The following is an 18,098-nucleotide window of genomic DNA, read 5'->3' as shown; positions in this document are numbered from 1 at the left end:
GCGCACGTACGCAGGAGCCGAAATTTGGAACTACGCCTAAACTCGCCATTCTTTATTTATTTATTTATTTATTTATATTTAAGGTACTTTCAAGGCCCGAAGGCATTACAGAGAGGAGTGGGTGAACATAACAATAGATTGTGCAAGATACAAAGACGTATTCAAGGTGGCGTTTCATGGATGTGTTCTCGTAGTTGCGCAGATGGCTGCAACGGTGGCGCGAAGGTGGTTGCAATATTTGCTTGTGCTAGGGATGAATGCATTACTACAAAGTTTAGTACGTGAAGACGGCACACCGACTGTGAAACTGTGGTCAGAGAGACATGATATGTATGACAGTTGGGTGACAAGCTGTCCTTTCAACAAGGAGTTGTGGTGGTAGATGTTATGGAAGAGCGAAAGGCGGAAGCATCTACGACGGAAAGAAAGTTTTGGCAAGTTAAGTTTTGTTTTCATTGAGGTAACGCTAGCATAGCGGGAGCAGTTTGATAGAAATGCGATGCACTTTTACCTCTTTTAGGCCCGTTGAGTCGATCCGTTCGTCCGTATCCTCTTAAACCGACGGGATGCCGTCGTGGTCATTTCTTTAACTACATCACCTTTAACTGGATTTATTCATGATATTGCTATGCTGATGTTATAAATATGATATGGTAATAGCACACATTTACAAATTACTGCTTTATACAAGGTTACAACAGACACAAGGTACGGAGACGGAGAGAAGGCGCTCGAGTGCCTCTGACCATTTCGTCACTGTCGACGTCGTCCAACCGGCAGTAACAGCGCGTTCACTGTCGCGTGGCAATATGCTGACATGACTTGACTGCATGACGTGACATGGCATTCATGACATCAGAGACATGAATGTCACAATGTTGCCGCTTACGCCGCGATGAAGAATTACATGCATGACATAACATGTGCGTTATGATACGACATTCATATTTATGTTAGTTAGGTCGCATATCTTATATGTGATGCTTTACTAACTAGGGACACAATGTAGGTGCTCGTGGTCGTACTTGTCCTGTCATTCATGGAGCTTCATGCAAGCAGTAATACACGCAATTCGTATCAGGATACGCCACTTAATTCATGCCATGCATACAACGTCATGCATGTGGCGCTATGCGTGCATGTCACTCGTGTCTTGCATCTAATGCCATGAGATGCCATGTCATTCATATTATGTATGTCTCATCATGTGTGCATGCCATACATGTCATGTCTGCATTTTATGTCGTGCATGCATGTCATTCTGGTCACACCACGCATGTCATCTGACCTCAATACATTGCACATAATTCAAGTCACGGCATTGGTTATGTCAGGAATAGAATTCATGATGTCACGCACGTTATTCATGTCACTTCATGCTATTCGTGACATTCTTTACATGTAATTCATGTCACATCCCGCGTGTTACAGAAGCAGCAGATTGCGATGTTTATGGCACTGAAGGTAACGAAAACTCGCCGTTTCGTCCGGTGAATTGGCTTCTTTGAAGTTCGGTAGAAGATTTTACGTAATTTTAGACCATGTAATGGCGTTTGGCGAGCCATGGTGCAAGTTGCGAAAGGAAAAGGTGGGTGCAACTTTGGGAGCAAGGGCAAGTACACTAGAAATTGTGTTCTGAGGGCACTCAAATATAACTGCTGCGTGTAACTGTCTTTATGTCGGCATTTCATCAGCTTCATGAATAGCGGGCTGCTTCAGGTTATTTTTCTCTTAACCTTCACTTTGTACACGTTTACCAAGAACGCATGCTGTGTGAAACCTGCATAGCCAACGCAGGTGTTTAGTTGCTTCCTCCCCCATCTCTCTCTTTCTCTCCCTTGTTTCTATTCCCCTATTCCCTTCCCCCAGCGCAGGGTAGCCTACCACACTCTTGAATAATTAACATCCCTACCTTTTTTATCTCCCTCTCTCTCTTGTGGTTTCTCACACCTCACGTTGTTGTGCCCTTGCTCCATACCTGTGAAGTGCCTACGACACTACTAGCGATACTCTGTCAGGCAGGCAGAGCCGCACTATATTTCAATCAATCAATCAATCAATCAATCAATCAATCAATCAATCAATCAATCAATCAATCAATCAATCAATCAATCAATCAATCAATCAATCAATCAATCAATCAATCAATCAATCAATCGATCAATCGATCAATCGATCAATCAATCAATCTATCTACCTATTGACGTGTCCAGGAACAATCTACTGGTCTTGGTACTGACGCACGTAAGTATAAGACACATACATAGCTGGCCAAGTGCCCACCTGATGGTATTTGGCTGGGTAAATTCAATAGGTTTATTCGGTCAAAGCTGCTGTGGCCTATTGAGGGTAGGAATAGGCAGACACTAGAAAATTATGAAACAAAAGCAGTATTCGAAGGAGTGTCGTGGCACTAAGCATGGTAACCTAAACCTACAAGGAGAATGACGCATATGCTTACATCAATAAACAAGAATAAAAAGTACACATTTTATACGCTGTTGGTTTGCAACATAACATACAAAAAGAAAATTGAGATTTCTGGAAATTGGTTATGAAACTAATTTGAAGCGCTGCTTGTAAAGTTTTCAGATGTTTGTGCAATATGGCAATTTTGCCTGTGTGTTCGTTGCAGGTCTGCAGAATGCTGGCGAAAGGATTCTTCGAGAAGCCAGAAGTAGATACATGGAAAGGTCTAGACAACTTAGTTATTTTTCACGATATTCTTATGCTGACGCTATACAATATTTCTCTGCAATAAATGACACCATTTAAAATCTTGAACAAGAAAGGTAAGTAAGCTTTGGTGCGTCTGCTGTTTAGGTGGACAGAACGAGGACTGAGAGCGAGGTTATTGTTCCCGGCTGACCTGCCTAGAGCACCGATATTGCTGTATAGAGACAAATTCCCTCTGAGCTTCGTCTGCTAGGTCTTTGTTAGACCGGCAAGTACTGTTCCAAACGACAGCGGCATATTGCAGCAGAGGTCGGCAGAGCGATGTGTACAGCTTAAGAAATACACCTGCATTTCTGAGCTCCCTCGAGATTACACTTGGCGTGCACAGGGTGCGCAAGTATACGTAATGATAAAGTCTACATGCGGCGAGAAGGTTATGAGCTTGAAATATAATAATAATAATAATAATAATAATAATAATAATAATAATAATAATAATAATAATAATAATAATAATAATTCATGCTTATTTAAGGTGCCCAGGAGCAACCCTACCCAGGTAGCACAAAAAAGATACGTAACGTTTTTGTAGCGTTTATCCAAGACGATAAAAACGGGTTAAAGAAGACACGAATGAGAGAACTTCGGCGGGAAAACGTCGGATATCTCTGCTAATGTCCGGCTTAATTGCTTTCTTGAGACGATCTAGAACAGGTCTGCAAGACGTATTCGAAAAGCTGGTCTAGAAATAGGATTGGGAAAGACACAAGTAATCCCTTTGCCAAAACTATTCGTAACCAATTTCTAAACGTTTTTAGGACGTTATCTAAAAGCTGGTCTAGAAGCGATCTTGAAAGGTTTACGATCATCTGAAGCTAATTTTCGCGGGTGACGGGCGCGATGAGACATCGTTGTTCAAAACACGCATTTAGTTTCGCCTCACGCGACTGGACTATGCCGCGCAGATGTCGTCAGCCGCACCCGTTGGCACGGCCTAGGCCAATCGCGTTAGGTGAAACTGATCGGGTGTTTCGAACAACGATCTCCAATCGTGCCCCAGATGAGTAGAAGCGTCCGTGTTGACTGTAAGAGCCATGGCGCAGTGCCAAGCACTGTTCCCCGCATGGCCGGCGCATCGTCTACCAAGTCGCACGAAAATGAGCCTGTTAGGAATAATAAATCCTTAATACCGCCTTTAGTGCTTACAACCACAATGGGAATGACATCCTGCAAAGAACAAATGGCCACGTCTTGGCAGGTGGCCAGACCAAGCCCTTCATGCCAAGAGTGCATGAAATGAGAACATTGTGACAAAGCAAGAACACTTTATTAAAATGTAATGCTTATGCAAGGTTCGAACAAACTGTGTGAGAAATGCAAATAGAAATAAAAGTATATCAACAATGACAAAAGTCGCAGAAAGGATTCGTAATGAACTCGAAAGTGAACATTCACTAGCACATAAACAAAATTCCAAGTACACATACAAAAATGAACAGAAAAACCTGGAGTGTACTAAAGTGTCTAATTTATCATAGTAAAGTGCGCGTGCTATTAGATGGACTAGAGTTATGCAGAAGTGACATCGGAGCGAATGGAAGAAGTAGACTGAAAAATGCAAGAGTATGAATTGGATGGTAACTGCCTCCAAGCAATGTTACCAATCATCTAGAAGCTTGAAAAGAGCACAAAAAGAAATACCACCGCATACCATCATAAAACAATCCTGTGACAGAAATAAAAAAAAATGGGAACAATGCAAAATTGGAAATATTGCCTTTAGGATATATCAAAGAAGGTAATGGCGAGAAAAAAATAACCATACAACAAAAAAGCAATCAAGTGAAATTAGTACAGAATACTTAAACGGGGGATTCAGTGTAACAATTAAGTGAACACTACTGTAGTACAGCGAACGATGAGACAGTAATGCTGCATCTTGCCACTCCAGAACGTGAGAAATGGATATGCAAGCCTCATATTAGAAACTTACATAAACATGGAAATAAACTGGAATGCACTGGAAGCTGCATTTGTGTAACAAAGGAAGCAATGGTCATAATAAATAGTAAGTGTTTTATCTAAAAAGCCCTTTACAAGAGGCAAAGTTGTACCTCTCTGGCAAAAACAAAGTTGCAACGAATAATTTGCAAGCCAGCAAATACAATAATTAGCACACTGACATGTCCCACTTTGCGCACATCTCCAGTCTCCTAAAGTAAAAAAAAGCACTCTGAATGAGAAAAACGTTTAACACATGTAGCCCAGAGCAAATTCTTTGCCAGTTCACTCACACTTTCACATCCAAAAACATTTGCCACAAAGTCCAGGCACAGTTCCACTGATGTTTACCAATTCACCCCCACTTTCACGTCCAAAAATATTTGGCACACAGTCCAGGCAGAGCTTCATAGATAAACAGTTTGAGAGCACCCTACTGATTATTGTGCAGTCCCGCTGCTGGAAATAGAACTGCCGCACATGCTGGTAGTGGTTTCAATCTAGACACACTTGCTGCCCTGGACAGGTATGTTCAGATATCTGCACTGGTGCTCTATTTTGTCGAAGTAGACACATTGATGCACTACGCTGGTAATTGAAATGTTTTGAATGCACAAGTATTGGCTTCACCAGAAAGACTTGCCCACATACCACCACTGGCATATATATGCACTTGCTCTTCACTCAGTAGCATTGAACTTAAAGTGTTCCCTATGTGGGAGCCATGTGTAAAACCGGTGTCACACGACCACTCTCGATCGTGATCAAGCCCGATCCGGATCGAAATTATCGATGCGACTGGCTCACTCTCGTAGCTTGCGCAGAGGAGCCATCACGACCGAGAAATTCGATTTGTAACGGACGGGATAGCGGCTAAAAGAGCCCCGTGTGAAACCGGTACCAAATAATGCACAGACGTACGCTAGGAAAATGTGTTGCACAAGGACAAAGAACTGCGACATGCCCTGTTGTGCGAAGCGCGCGAACAGAACACATGTATATATATATTAAAAAAAACTGCGAGAGCGCTTCGCGAACTCCATGCGCACACATGGCACCCGCACGAACTCGGCAGGCCGCCGTAAAGCGCGAAGGGCGCACAGCGTACATTCCGACACATTTCCCAAACTGCAAACAATCGTACTACCTAAAGTATACAAGTTATTTTATACCAAGGGCATACTCGACTCACGTATGCAGTATGCACAAGCGAGTTATGCAGCGTACATGCTGTATCCATTCGCCAAATAGTAAAATTGATAACAAGCACAAAGCTACAAGGGACTCAATACATTACTACCATTTGAGGCGTCAAATAAAATCGAATTTGGCCGTTTCACATATTGGACACAATATATGGACACATGTGGTACACGGTAATACCATGAAATACGCATCACGTGGGTAAAGGGGGCGAAAATACAATCGAGAACCTGAAGCGCAAACGATAAAGGCACGGTATGGTGCACGCAAAATTCTGTCAGTGCGCTGTAGCGCGAGGGAAGAAAATAGGGTGAGCACTTGACCTCACCTTTTGGGATACCGCACTAGTAGTGAATCATTAAAAATAAGCCTGTTTGAACCAGTTCCCTTGTCTGCAACACTCTTGCTAAACGGGAGACTAAAATACCACGATGATGGCTCTATTGCTGAGATCGGCAAGGTGCGCACAGACAGAAATTTTGCCGCCTCTCTTCGCATTCTGCAAAATGCTTTCTTGTTAGGATCACGCATAGCGGCCGACCCCGACGCTAGGGACACACAGGCACGATTTCGTCCCTCTAACTTTCGTCCTTATACTGCCCTTAACGCCTTAATTACAGGGTCAGTGAAAAGGCGCCTCACATAACATGACAGTGAACTTGAAGAGCTGATTAGTGCCCTCCACTCCGCGCCCTCCAATTGAAAACACTACTGATTTCCAAATTAATCTACACAAACAGATCGCACAACCCAAACTAATCACAGAACGTCGTTTTCTTGACGGCAAAACCCTGCAACACTTACATGACAAAGGGCAGTGGCAGCACATTAAGAACAGCCGCTATCATACCACAGCGCAATGCAAGTGCGATAACGTTATTATGCCCGGCTCAAACAGATCGCACAACCCAAACTAATCACAGAATGTCGTTTCCTTGACAGCAAAGCACTGCAACACTTACATGACAAAGGGCAGCGGCAGCACATTCAGAACAGTCGCAAACAGACCATAGTGCCATGCGAGTGCGATAACGTAACTATGCCCGGCTTCACGAATAACGTGGCCGCCTTGATCAAATAACAATTGAAAACACTACTGATTTCCAAATTAAAACCACACAAACATATCGCACAACCCAAACTGATCACAGAATATCGTTTTCTTGACAGCAAAACACTGCAACACTTGCATAGCAAAGGGCAGCGGCAGCACGTTCAGAACAGCCGCAAACACACCACAGCGCAATGCAATTGCGGTGACGGGACGACGCCATGACGACGCGACCACGACGCGACTATGCCCCGGCTCGCCCGGCTGCCCGGCATCACGAATCACGTGGCCACCTTGGTCACATGATTTGACGACGGTATCGCCACCTTGCGCAAGGTTGGATCGCGTTGATGGGTTGTTGAATATTGTAGAAGCCGCTAAACAGGCTGACGCGCCGTGGCGTGGCGGTGGCGTTTTGAGTCGTTTGCAAAACGTATTCACCCCTCGTTTTTAAGCTGTCTGGCTTCCAACGTTATCAAAACGTATTCACCCCTCGTTTTTAAGCTATCTTGTTTGGAACGTCTTTGATGCGTCCATTTTGGTCAAAAATCCTTTTCAGACGTTGAATCCCTTAATACGACGTTTTCAAGACTTTGTGTGCTACCTGGGTAGTGTCTGAGTGCTGGCACACGCATACATTAAAATCCCAAAACAAAAAACAAAAACACTGCAGCGGAATATAATTTTAAAGAAAGGCTATGAAAAAAAAAATAATGGTGAAAAGAAGAGAGTAGATAAAACAAAGCGCAGTAAAAATACAAAAGGAAAAGGAGGAGAAGGGCAGTTTAGGAGCGCATGAAACTATGACAGAACACGGCAAAACTTGGAAAACAACGATGATAGCGAATTATGAAAAATATCAGGATAATAAAACTAGGCGTTATAAGGACACTCTATTCTGTGAACGGTTGCGTGTTGTTGATGCCAACAAGGTACATGGAAAAGTGTGTGTTCTCTGGTGATCTTGCGCGGAATACGAAGCATGATACAACTGAGGAGTTCGGAACAGGTGAGGATACTGTGAAATAGTTTGAAGAAAAGCAGAAAGTCAGCGAGATTACGTCGGTAGCGAAGTAAGGGCAATGACAATAATCCGATAGTGTTAGAACAAAGCCCAATGTCAGTGTTTGCAAAGCAGTGATAATATATGCTTAGAAACTTCTTCTGGACACGACCTATAATATCACTGTTGGATCTGAAGAAGTCATTCCATACGACCGATGCATATTCAAGTTGAGGAAGACAGATAGTTATGTGCAACTTTCGTAACAGTGTAGCAGACGAATTCCCTTGATAGTCTACAAACAGAGCCAAGAGAGCGCATACGCCGCATAGCAATGTGTTTTGTGCGAGCAGAAAAGTCTAAGGTTGCATCAAAAAGTACACCGTTACCATTAATCTCACTGGCCTTACAAAACGGTACAGAATCTACAGAATAAGAAAAAGAAATGCTTGCTGTTTTGCGTGTCAAAGTCACAAGATATGTCTTAGGTGCATTCAAGGAGAGGTTATTAACTTTGCACCATTTAGAAAAGGGAAGCAGGTACGACTGCAGGGTGTGACAGCCATCAACAGTGCGAATTTTATTTAAAATTTGGGACATAAGAATTCAAGGAGAAGACTTCCGAATAATGGAATGAACGTCACTATTAAAAATATTTAAAAGGAGTGACCCTAATAATTATTCTTGAGGGACGCCGCTAGTTGCAATGTAAAAAGACATTTGGGCATCGTCGTTAACATAACATGATCTATCAAGAAGATAATTACACAAGACATTGACAACAAGAGATTGACAACTGACGGGTCAACTTAATGATAAAAATGACAAATCATCTATTTAACGTGCCCAACAGCAGCTACAAGACAATGTAAGTACTAGGAGAAGTAAAAAAGTAAGGGGACTTTTGAGAAAAGGTACATTTGTTCTAATGATAGAAAACTAAAACATACATTATTTTTCTACATAACCTCCCTGCCCTGCAACGCACTTTGCCCAACGTTTCACAAGTTTTTTTATTCTGCCGGGAAAAAAAGTTTTTTTTAATACACCTGTAACCAATTTTTTACCGCATCAATGACTTCTGCATCGGTTCTTCAATGGTTCACACATATGAAAATTGCTTGGAGCCAGGTCCTGGCTGTGAGGCGGGTGTTCCAGGAATTCGTATCCAAACTCCTTTATTGTTTCGGCCGTCCGTTTGGCAGAATGTTGCTGAGCGTTACCTTGCTGCAGGATTACACCTTTTCGCAGTTTTCCACGACGTTTAGATCTTATTTCAGCTTTCAGTTTAGTTCGAAACACAACATAATATATTTCACTGTTCCCAATTTCGCCTTTTGGGGTGAAATGAACGGCTACCACACCTTCCATGTCCCAGCACAGCGTTAACATAATCTTACCAGCTGATGGTTGACGTTTAAATATCTTAACTTCAGCTGATGATGAGCGTTTCCAAACCATGCTCGCAGTCTTACTTTCCGGTTGGGGACGATGTATCCAAGTTTCATCTACAGTAACAATTTGTTGCAAAACTCTATCTCCCTCGCGACGATAACGGGCCAAGTGTTTACGAGAGATGTCCAACTTTTGCGCCTTATGTGGCGCTGACGGTTCTTTCGCGACCCACCTTCCACACACTTTCCAAAAATTTAGCCTGTCGAGCAAGATGAAATATGCTCAACCATGACTGATATTTAAAGTATTGGCGATTTCGTCGACTGTGATTCGTCTGTTTTCGATCACCATACCCTCAACGACTTTCAAATTGTCCTCAGTCGTTGACGCCGATGGCCTGCACCATCTTTTCTCGTCCCATGAAGAAGTTCTTACTTGTTTTAAACACTCTATCTATTCGTACATATCGCTTCGCGATAAACAATTGTCACCATGCTGCACTTGCATTCGACGAACCAGTTCCGATTGTTTAACACCTTCCGCAAAAACAAAAAAACGAATCACTGCCCTCATTTCCTCCATGGTGCAGATCGACTATGGAGCTGCCATGTTTAACGTTCTGCTACACTCTAACGACTAACGCGGGAATAAGAGTGACACGTTCCATAGAAGTGTTGCAGACTACACTAATTTAGCGCTCGATATTAGCAGTATTACAAAACCCTAGTGCAAGAAATTGCAAAAGGCCCTTTACTTTCTGACTTCCCCTGGCAAAAAAAAAAGAACATCCGGGAATGATCAAGAAGAATACGCAGCAGATTGATAAAATACAAGGAAGAAAAAGAAACAAATATTCAAGGACATTTATGAAAGGGAACAGTTTCCATTCAACAAACCATACGGATAAGTTCACAAGACAAAGAAGGAAAAATAGAGTTGAACAATGAGGCAATATTGCTTAAAGACAGCAATGCGAAGCTCGAAACAAAATGACGACGGTGACCTTTACAAGAAATATTAAGTTCAACAAATTGAGTGCTATGAAGACTGTACTCTATGCACAGTTAAAGCTTGGCTATGGCAGGCGGGAAGGGGAAAGTCTACGCTCTCCGGTGATCTTGTGCAGAATTCGAAGCACGAGGCAACAAAAGAGTTCGGAACAGGTAAACATACCCTTCATGAGTTTTAAGAGAAAATGATTATCAGCACGGTTGCGACGGCGACAAATTGACGGTAGGGAAGAAATTGTGACAGTACTAGAACACGATGCGGTGCGCCTGTTAATAAGGCCAGAACCCTAATAAAGCGACGATGGTATACGCTTACAAACTTTTTCTGTAGTCGTTCTGTAATGTCACTGTAAGATTTAGAAGTTCCATTTCCGACCACCGACGCACTCTAGTTTTAGGTAGACATATTTTTGTGTACATTTGAGAAATATACTGGAGAAAGAAGAATTCAACTGTCTTGATAGCCTGTAAACAGATCCAAGTGAGTGGAGAGGATGCCGCCAGGCTGCCAAGATAGGAACAATTTTGATGTATTCACTGACGAGATTTTCATCTAAGAACACCGCATCAGATGTAGGAACAGACGTGTGCTGCCGATGGATACGGGTTTGATCCCTGAAGCTCTATATAAGGAATACAAATGGATATCAAAACCGCTGGCAACTTCTTGGAGTTCTATTCCACTACAGTCAAGCAGGCGGAGACACTCTACGCGTTTACTGGAGTGCTTGAGGATATACTTCTAAATGTTCGACCGGTCAATGGTTCTCTTCTCTTTTCCAGGATGCAATATATAAGCCGCGATCTCGCGTACAGGGGTGTTTCCAGAGAGCCCGAAAAAGGGGACTTGTTCCCTCCACTCGATGGGCAAAAGACTCCTAGCTTGTCGGTACGCAAGGTCGTTTGGTGTGTGCGGCACCCCTCCTTTTTTTCAGAGACCGATAATTGATCTCAACGTCGGACATATAATTCTTTTATTTACTTGTTTTGTGAGCTATTCATATTCAAATAGCAGAACTAAGCAGCCACGGTAAGCAAAGTCTTACAAGGATTGCTTAGAAATCTTCGCTTGATTAAGAATAATAACAAAACCCATTATTCATTACTGCATTCAGTGGCGCGAACGAGTGCACTATAACGCAGAAGAAAAGACGAAACACGGCGAATGACTGAAACGCGGTGTGTGCACAACGGAGGTATTGCGTCAACCTGTAACATCATCTGACCCCGAATGAATGAATGTGTGTTGTTTAGTGGCGCAAGGGCCAAGTATGGCCAAAGAGCGCCAGGACATCATCTGACCCCGAAAGAGCACCAGGACCATGCTCTCTCGCATAGCGTAACTGACGATGATGTTTTCGAAAGCTTAGATACCTGCAGGAGTTAGTCTTACAATATTTACTAAAATGCGTCAAGCACAAGAAAAGCCATGCTTGCGTAACCTGTTTCATAGGCAAACAAGCAGGGCACCCAGCATTTAGTAGGATCATCTGTCTAGAGACATAAATTATTACCGTACTTTTGATGGGAAGCGTCTATATAGCATTTTGTTGTAGATATCAGCATATTAACTAATATGTATTAGGACGTGGTTCACACGCTGTTACACAAGCAATTCATTCTTTGCACGTCTCTGTTCGAGCTCTCTGTCCGAGATGTTCCGCAAACTGACTAATCTTTGACTCATTTAAACGCAATGTAGTCCAATTTTGCCATCAAAGTTCACTATGTCCACAAGGGTGAGCTGTTGCGAAAACATTAGGCGACGTAAAGACCCACGTTGCACTAATGCTCCTCTTCTAGATTACCAATCCTGTTATTACGGTCAGTGTGTGGGATTCTCTTTTTTTTTTCAATTGTTTTTGGTTGGTTTCCGACCTCTGCTCATTACACTCTGATTCATCGCCTCAGGTTGCAAGTGGCGTATTCAAATAGCTTTCTCTATCGTATCGAACGAAGAAAATATCCACAACCCCACGGGCGCCTAGACAGGTCCCAGGCGGTCGACCTGAGACGGTTGCAGACGGGCACTTTCACCAACCCCTACCACCTGCACCGCCTGTGGCCCGCGCTGCACCCGTCGCCCGGCTGCCCGTGGTGCGAGCACGAACGGGCCGATATGGTCCATGTGCTTTGGGAATGCCAACGCAACGTGGAACAAGGACAAGGAGGAAGGGGGAATACAACAGCAGAACCCTCTAAAGCGGGGCGCCTCGCTGAGAGATGGCAAGCAGCCCTCCTCAGCGAGGCACCCGAAGACCAGGAGTGGGCCGTCCAGCAGGCCAGGGCCATTGCCGAGGATCTCGAAAGGTTTTCCTCGGGCGATGGACCCCTGGCACCCTAGCCCCGGGCACCAACATCAACAACCGTTGGACAAATAAAGTTTATTCCTATCCTATCCTATTTCTATCGTATACGTCGTTCAACTGTGCCTTGTCGCAAGTGTGGCCAATCATGAGACAGCGTGGAACGCGTTCTTATTGGCTGTCTTAAGTTTGAACAGTGAATACGTGCGTTAAAGACAAATATGAATCACCTTTACGATCGTTCTTTCGGCATAGAAGAGTTGCTTGAGTCATGGGTTAACGTGTCATTACCGCGATCAGCTCTAAAAGGTGTATTAACATACTGAAAGTTATGCAGTATCTATTTAAATACTTAGTATGTTCTTGTGTGTTTATATATTTATTTTGTATCGTTCAATCAATTCGACCGATCGACTTGCGTATAGTAGAAGAAAATTCATGAAAAATTAAATCCTGAGATTTGACTTGCCAAAATCATGATATAATTATCAGGCACGCCGTAGTGGGGAGCTTGGGAATAATTTTGATCACATGGGCTTCTTTAACGTGCACACGATGCAAGGTACACGGGCGTTGTTGCATTTCGCCCCCATAGAAATGCTGCCGCCATGGCCAGCATTTGAACACATGACCTGGTGCTTAGCAGCGCAACACCATAGCCACTATGCCACCACGGCGGGTAGGGCAGAACGTGCTGTTTTGTTGCTATTTTCTATGTCCCATATTGTCTGTTTAAGCAAGTTCACGAAAGGCACTCTATTACCAGAGCGTTTTTATATCACCTCTCGTGTTATCATGCGCTGATCATTGAACACTCTATTGCTTATGGTCAAGCCAGCGACCAAATATTGACATTTTCGATGTCTTCCAAATAATATACTCACTCACAATTTACTAATACAGCGCAAATTATTTTTCACTTTAGATTCCCTTTAAACCAAGTTAAAGTCATTTACGAAGTGCGCCACTGCGACACCTATAAATTTACGTACTCCTTTGTCTGTCCTACGCTTCGTAATTCCGGAATGGCTAGACGAAACAACTTCTTGTTAGTCAGCCACATAGCCACATTCTCCTTCCCGAGCCTGGAATTCGCGATAAGTGGGAAATAGGAAGAGCACACTTCTACACTAACAGCTAACTTACAGAAGACGCAGTCCTCAATCGACTGTTGCCCATCACACTCAGCTCGAAGCGTATTAGACAGATCGTAAGAATATATATATATATATATATATATATATATATATATGTGTGTGTGTGTGTGTGTGTCTGTGTGTGTTTTCTCCTCAACATATACATATATATGTTGAGGAGAAAATGGGACAAGTTATTCAACAGGAGAAGCAAAGGCTTGAACTCGTGCCCCAGGTGGTTGTAAATCTTCGATCGAGCAGAATGGCGTAACTCGATTTCTACTCACAAAGAGAGAGTTGTGTGTGCTGTTTTTGTGATAACCTATTTTCAGATAGGAAAAAACGATAAATTTTAATATCATCGGGCTATGTGGAAAGGTTGCTTTGAGACAACAAAAGCAAGGAGAAAACGATCGCAGCTCTGAAAAGCCGAAAGTGGAGAAACAGCTAGGCAAAACACTAGCACTGTTCTACAGCAAATCACCGGATATATATATATATATATATATATATATATATATATATATATATATATATATATATATATATATATATATATATATATATATATATATATATATATGTATATGTATGTTACAAGCAACGGTTTTCGAAAGCTCACTACAGATGCTGCTTTCGCTGTTGTTCTTTTACTTAGGTCGAGAATGCCGCTGAATGTGCCCTTGGAAACACGACAAGTTTACCACAACTTTAGGTATCAGCTTTTCCACTGATTTCTTCCAGAAGTTATTTAGTGGGGAATAGAAATATTGCCTAATCATATTCGGCTGCTACAAGAACTATCCCAGCCAACAACCACTGTCACAACTAAACGGTACTTTTACTATAACATAAAAAAGCAATGTCTCTGGTCACACAGTTAAGCTGCATCGCTACAAGTTTACTTTTATGAAACCTTCGTGTGGGCTTAGCATTGCGGGGATGTACGACAGCTTGTTCCTTTCTGTGGGACAGCGTGATACGAAAGCTATTGGTTTTGCAAGCTACCATCTTTGGCTGTAGACGTCGATACGCAAAACAGTAATAACAGAACAGGGACATATTGATTTATTTCCGGTAAAATGTTATACAAATAGATCCGCTTCAAGCCTTACTACAGATTCTGATTTACGATTTGGTGACGGAGAGGGTTAAATTGGCAACCTGAAACTTCGAAGCCTGACGCTGTATTCTACTCCCACTATGGCTGTTGGTGCGAAGGCACCCAGTAAACTCACACCGGCAAATCTACCAGTTGTTCTGGATGATTTATAACAAGGACAAGCTGGTGAAGCGAGGGCATGTAGCATGCATGTTCGTGCGAAAATTTCTGGCCTTGGTCTCAAACACAAGCTGTGACCGATGGCATTAAAGTTAGATCCCGGCTCAATATTCATTACATCATTTAGGTTATTACTTATATTTTTACCGAAAAACAGCCGTGCATGAGAAAGACGACAAGAGTGTTTCTTGAGGGTATTATGCTGTGGTTCTCTAGTACGGCATGACTGCGAATAATGAGAAAGAAACGTACTCACCTCCGTCCATGTTTTTCCAGCTGTTCCCGGCCCAAAACAGCCGAGAAGTTTTGCCTCTTCAAGTGCACTGCCTGTAGAATCTATCGGCTGGAAATATCTTATTTCACTGCTGCATTAAGCTCACTCGGACGACTCAGTCACGTTAAACAACATGAAAACCAAGGTAGGATTACTCTCATCGCTTCTTGTCGCAATATGTCTCTGTATGAACCTATCCTAAGTTCTCCTATTAGCCCGTACATTAACCTGATAATAAAATACGCGTTTAATTAACACAACGGCTTCTTTGCGATCTCCTGAGCACTTTCGATCCTGAATGCCCAGCATTGCCCAGTGGATCATGAACAGTAATCTTGAAGGAAAGTTTCGCTTCTGATAGAATAACAGCTGCGAAACAAGCCTGCAGATTAAGCCCTTCAAGAAAACAGAAAAATGCCGGAACAAAAAGTGTTCTAAGCAAGCGCACGTTCTCGCAGACAAATTGTTTTAATTGGCTGACCTTTAGCGAGGTCACTTTCGTAGACAGTATTGCAAGAATTACTTCCAATAAACGTGGATTAAGCGCACTAGCAGCGAACAGCCTTATACGTCAGGCATACGGACTTCTTATTTTTCCTAAGATTTCGGGGCGTCGGCACGAAATCTTTCCGGGCATTTCAGGGACTCGGCATGAGACCAAAAACTAAAAGCACGTCGTAGACATGCATAGCCGATTAAAGAAAAGTAGCAGAACAAATAAAGATTATTGAAACCCGACAAGATGCAGGGCCTTCACAAGACAAAAAAATAAAGGGGGGTGGGATGAGAGACAAGAAACTTATCAGTTCTTCGACCCTGCGAAGAAGGACGAGCAGCGAAGCTGTGGTGCGTTATATTTCCGTCGACGCATCTATGCTTATATATGTACTACGCTCACCACACGTCCGGCACATACCAGAGCTGCGTGGAAACTGCCGACAAGGTCGCCTAGGCGACTATGACGTTACCATAACACACAACGTCCACTGGTGGTAACAGTGTGTATAGGACGCAGGTGGGCGTTAAACAGAGCCTCGACGCGAGCGACGATATGCGTTGGCCGGGACGCAGTCAAACGAGTGCACGAAACAAAACATTTGTTTCTTATTTGCAATTGAGCATACTTCTTAGTTAATTAGCTGAATGAAACATGGAAGAACTAGTATTTTATTCTAGTGGACAACCATTGGGCTGTTCGTTTCCCTCTCGCAGAAGGCCAGGTATTGACAGCAGATGGGAATTCCACAATATTTACAACTTCATTGTGAACTACGTATTTATGAAAAGCAGATGGAACTCGACCTAATGTTGGGGTCATCTTAGCGGCTAAGTGTAACTTATCTTTTTGAACAATTTTTATAAAACAAGAGTTACCGCCGTTTTCTGTAACCGTGCTCCCTCCGTAGAGGGCCATGTATTGACAGCAGACGGCAATTCTGTAACGTTTACAAGATTACTGTTTACGAACTAATTATGACAAGTAAATGAAACTAAGCGTAATGATAGAGTCGTCTTAGCGGCCAATTTCAGTGCAATTTTTTCCAAGATACCTATATTACACTGAGAGCTATTGAGCATTCGCAAATGAACTGGGGACGAAATTTTTTTTCGTGTCGACGCGACGCGTAGACAGACGGACATCACCCACCGCCGGAGGGTAGATGTATACACAGCTTTGCTGTAGAAAGGGCTCCAATCCACGTTGTGAGGGTGATTTACCAGCGAAGCTATGGTATCGCCGACTTCGATAGATCAATGCGACGTAGCCTTCAACTGGGTCCTGTCGAGCCTGATCCCGACGCCGTTGTGCATATTGATGTTGCTGTTCCCTTCGTCACTCATCGCATTAGCGGCTGCTTTTCAGGCGTCCTAACTGTGCGTGGCTTGTTTTGGGCAGGAACCGCTGCGTCCTACTTACCCTGAGCACAACGCCGTCGGGCATATTGACGTTGCTGTTGCCGTCGCCGCTCATCGTGTTTGCGCTGCCCTTCGGGAGTCCGAACTAAACATGACCTTTCCTTGGCGCTATCAGAATACACATGAAACCAGTTGCTAGGCAGGTTGTTACTTTATATATCAGAATGTAGACACGTCACTCTCTGCATTGCATGCCACAGTTGCCGCTTCCCGGAAATTGCAGCTTATGCAGCCCTAATCTTTAATGGTGAACGCTTGCGGCAAAGGTTATGCGCGATGGCGAACTTCCTGTTCTTTTTTTTTTGTCTTCCCCCCGCATTGCCGGCGCCGACAAGAAAGCTTTATAAGGTCGGCAGACATGACGTAGGTGTCAGGAGAAATATAGATAGAAAAACAACATGCAGTATCAAAGTTTCGAAGAAAAAATGTATGCAGACCAGACGAAAATGTTTGAATCTAAGTGAAGCGAAGCTTACGTAAAGCGGTAAATAATTGCTTTACTGCTAACAGTGATGCGTAGATTTTTGTTATGAAAAGTATATGGTAAGGCATGTATGAAGGAACATTTCGGAATTCTCCACTTCTTTTGTTATACTGGGACAAACCATTCTGGATCATTGTCCTAGGATGGCCACACCTCCACAGGCATATGCCAAATGGCTAAATGAAAGAACGTCATGTAAATGATATAATTGTAAAATATAATAAATCATTCTAATAACAAATTGGTGTGCTTTAGAAATTGTACATTCATATTTCATATAAAAATCATACGTAGTCGGACATGCCCACTCCGTAAGAGTGGTCAAGAACGCAGTGGTACGCACTGAGTGATTAAATGAGA

At 43.0% G+C, this 18,098-nt stretch overlaps 1 protein-coding gene across 1 annotated transcript in view; it reads right to left on the bottom strand.

Moving 5' to 3' along the window:
- The window catches only part of LOC142578167 (gastrin/cholecystokinin type B receptor-like), a 125,269-nt gene extending 107,960 nt beyond the window's left edge, over nucleotides 1–17,309 (bottom strand). The window contains exon 1 of the mRNA XM_075687568.1: nucleotides 17,256–17,309. Within this exon, the coding sequence (XP_075543683.1) occupies nucleotides 17,256–17,309 (54 nt within the window). The remainder of the gene's footprint in view (nucleotides 1–17,255) is intronic.
- Between the last annotated feature and the right edge of the window lie 789 nt (nucleotides 17,310–18,098).

This window comes from Dermacentor variabilis, chromosome 4 (genome assembly GCF_050947875.1).
Source record: "Dermacentor variabilis isolate Ectoservices chromosome 4, ASM5094787v1, whole genome shotgun sequence".
In the NCBI taxonomy this organism is placed as follows: domain Eukaryota; kingdom Metazoa; phylum Arthropoda; class Arachnida; order Ixodida; family Ixodidae; genus Dermacentor; species Dermacentor variabilis.
Note: the sequence above shows the minus strand (reverse complement) of the source record. Positions and strands in the feature narration are given on the sequence as shown.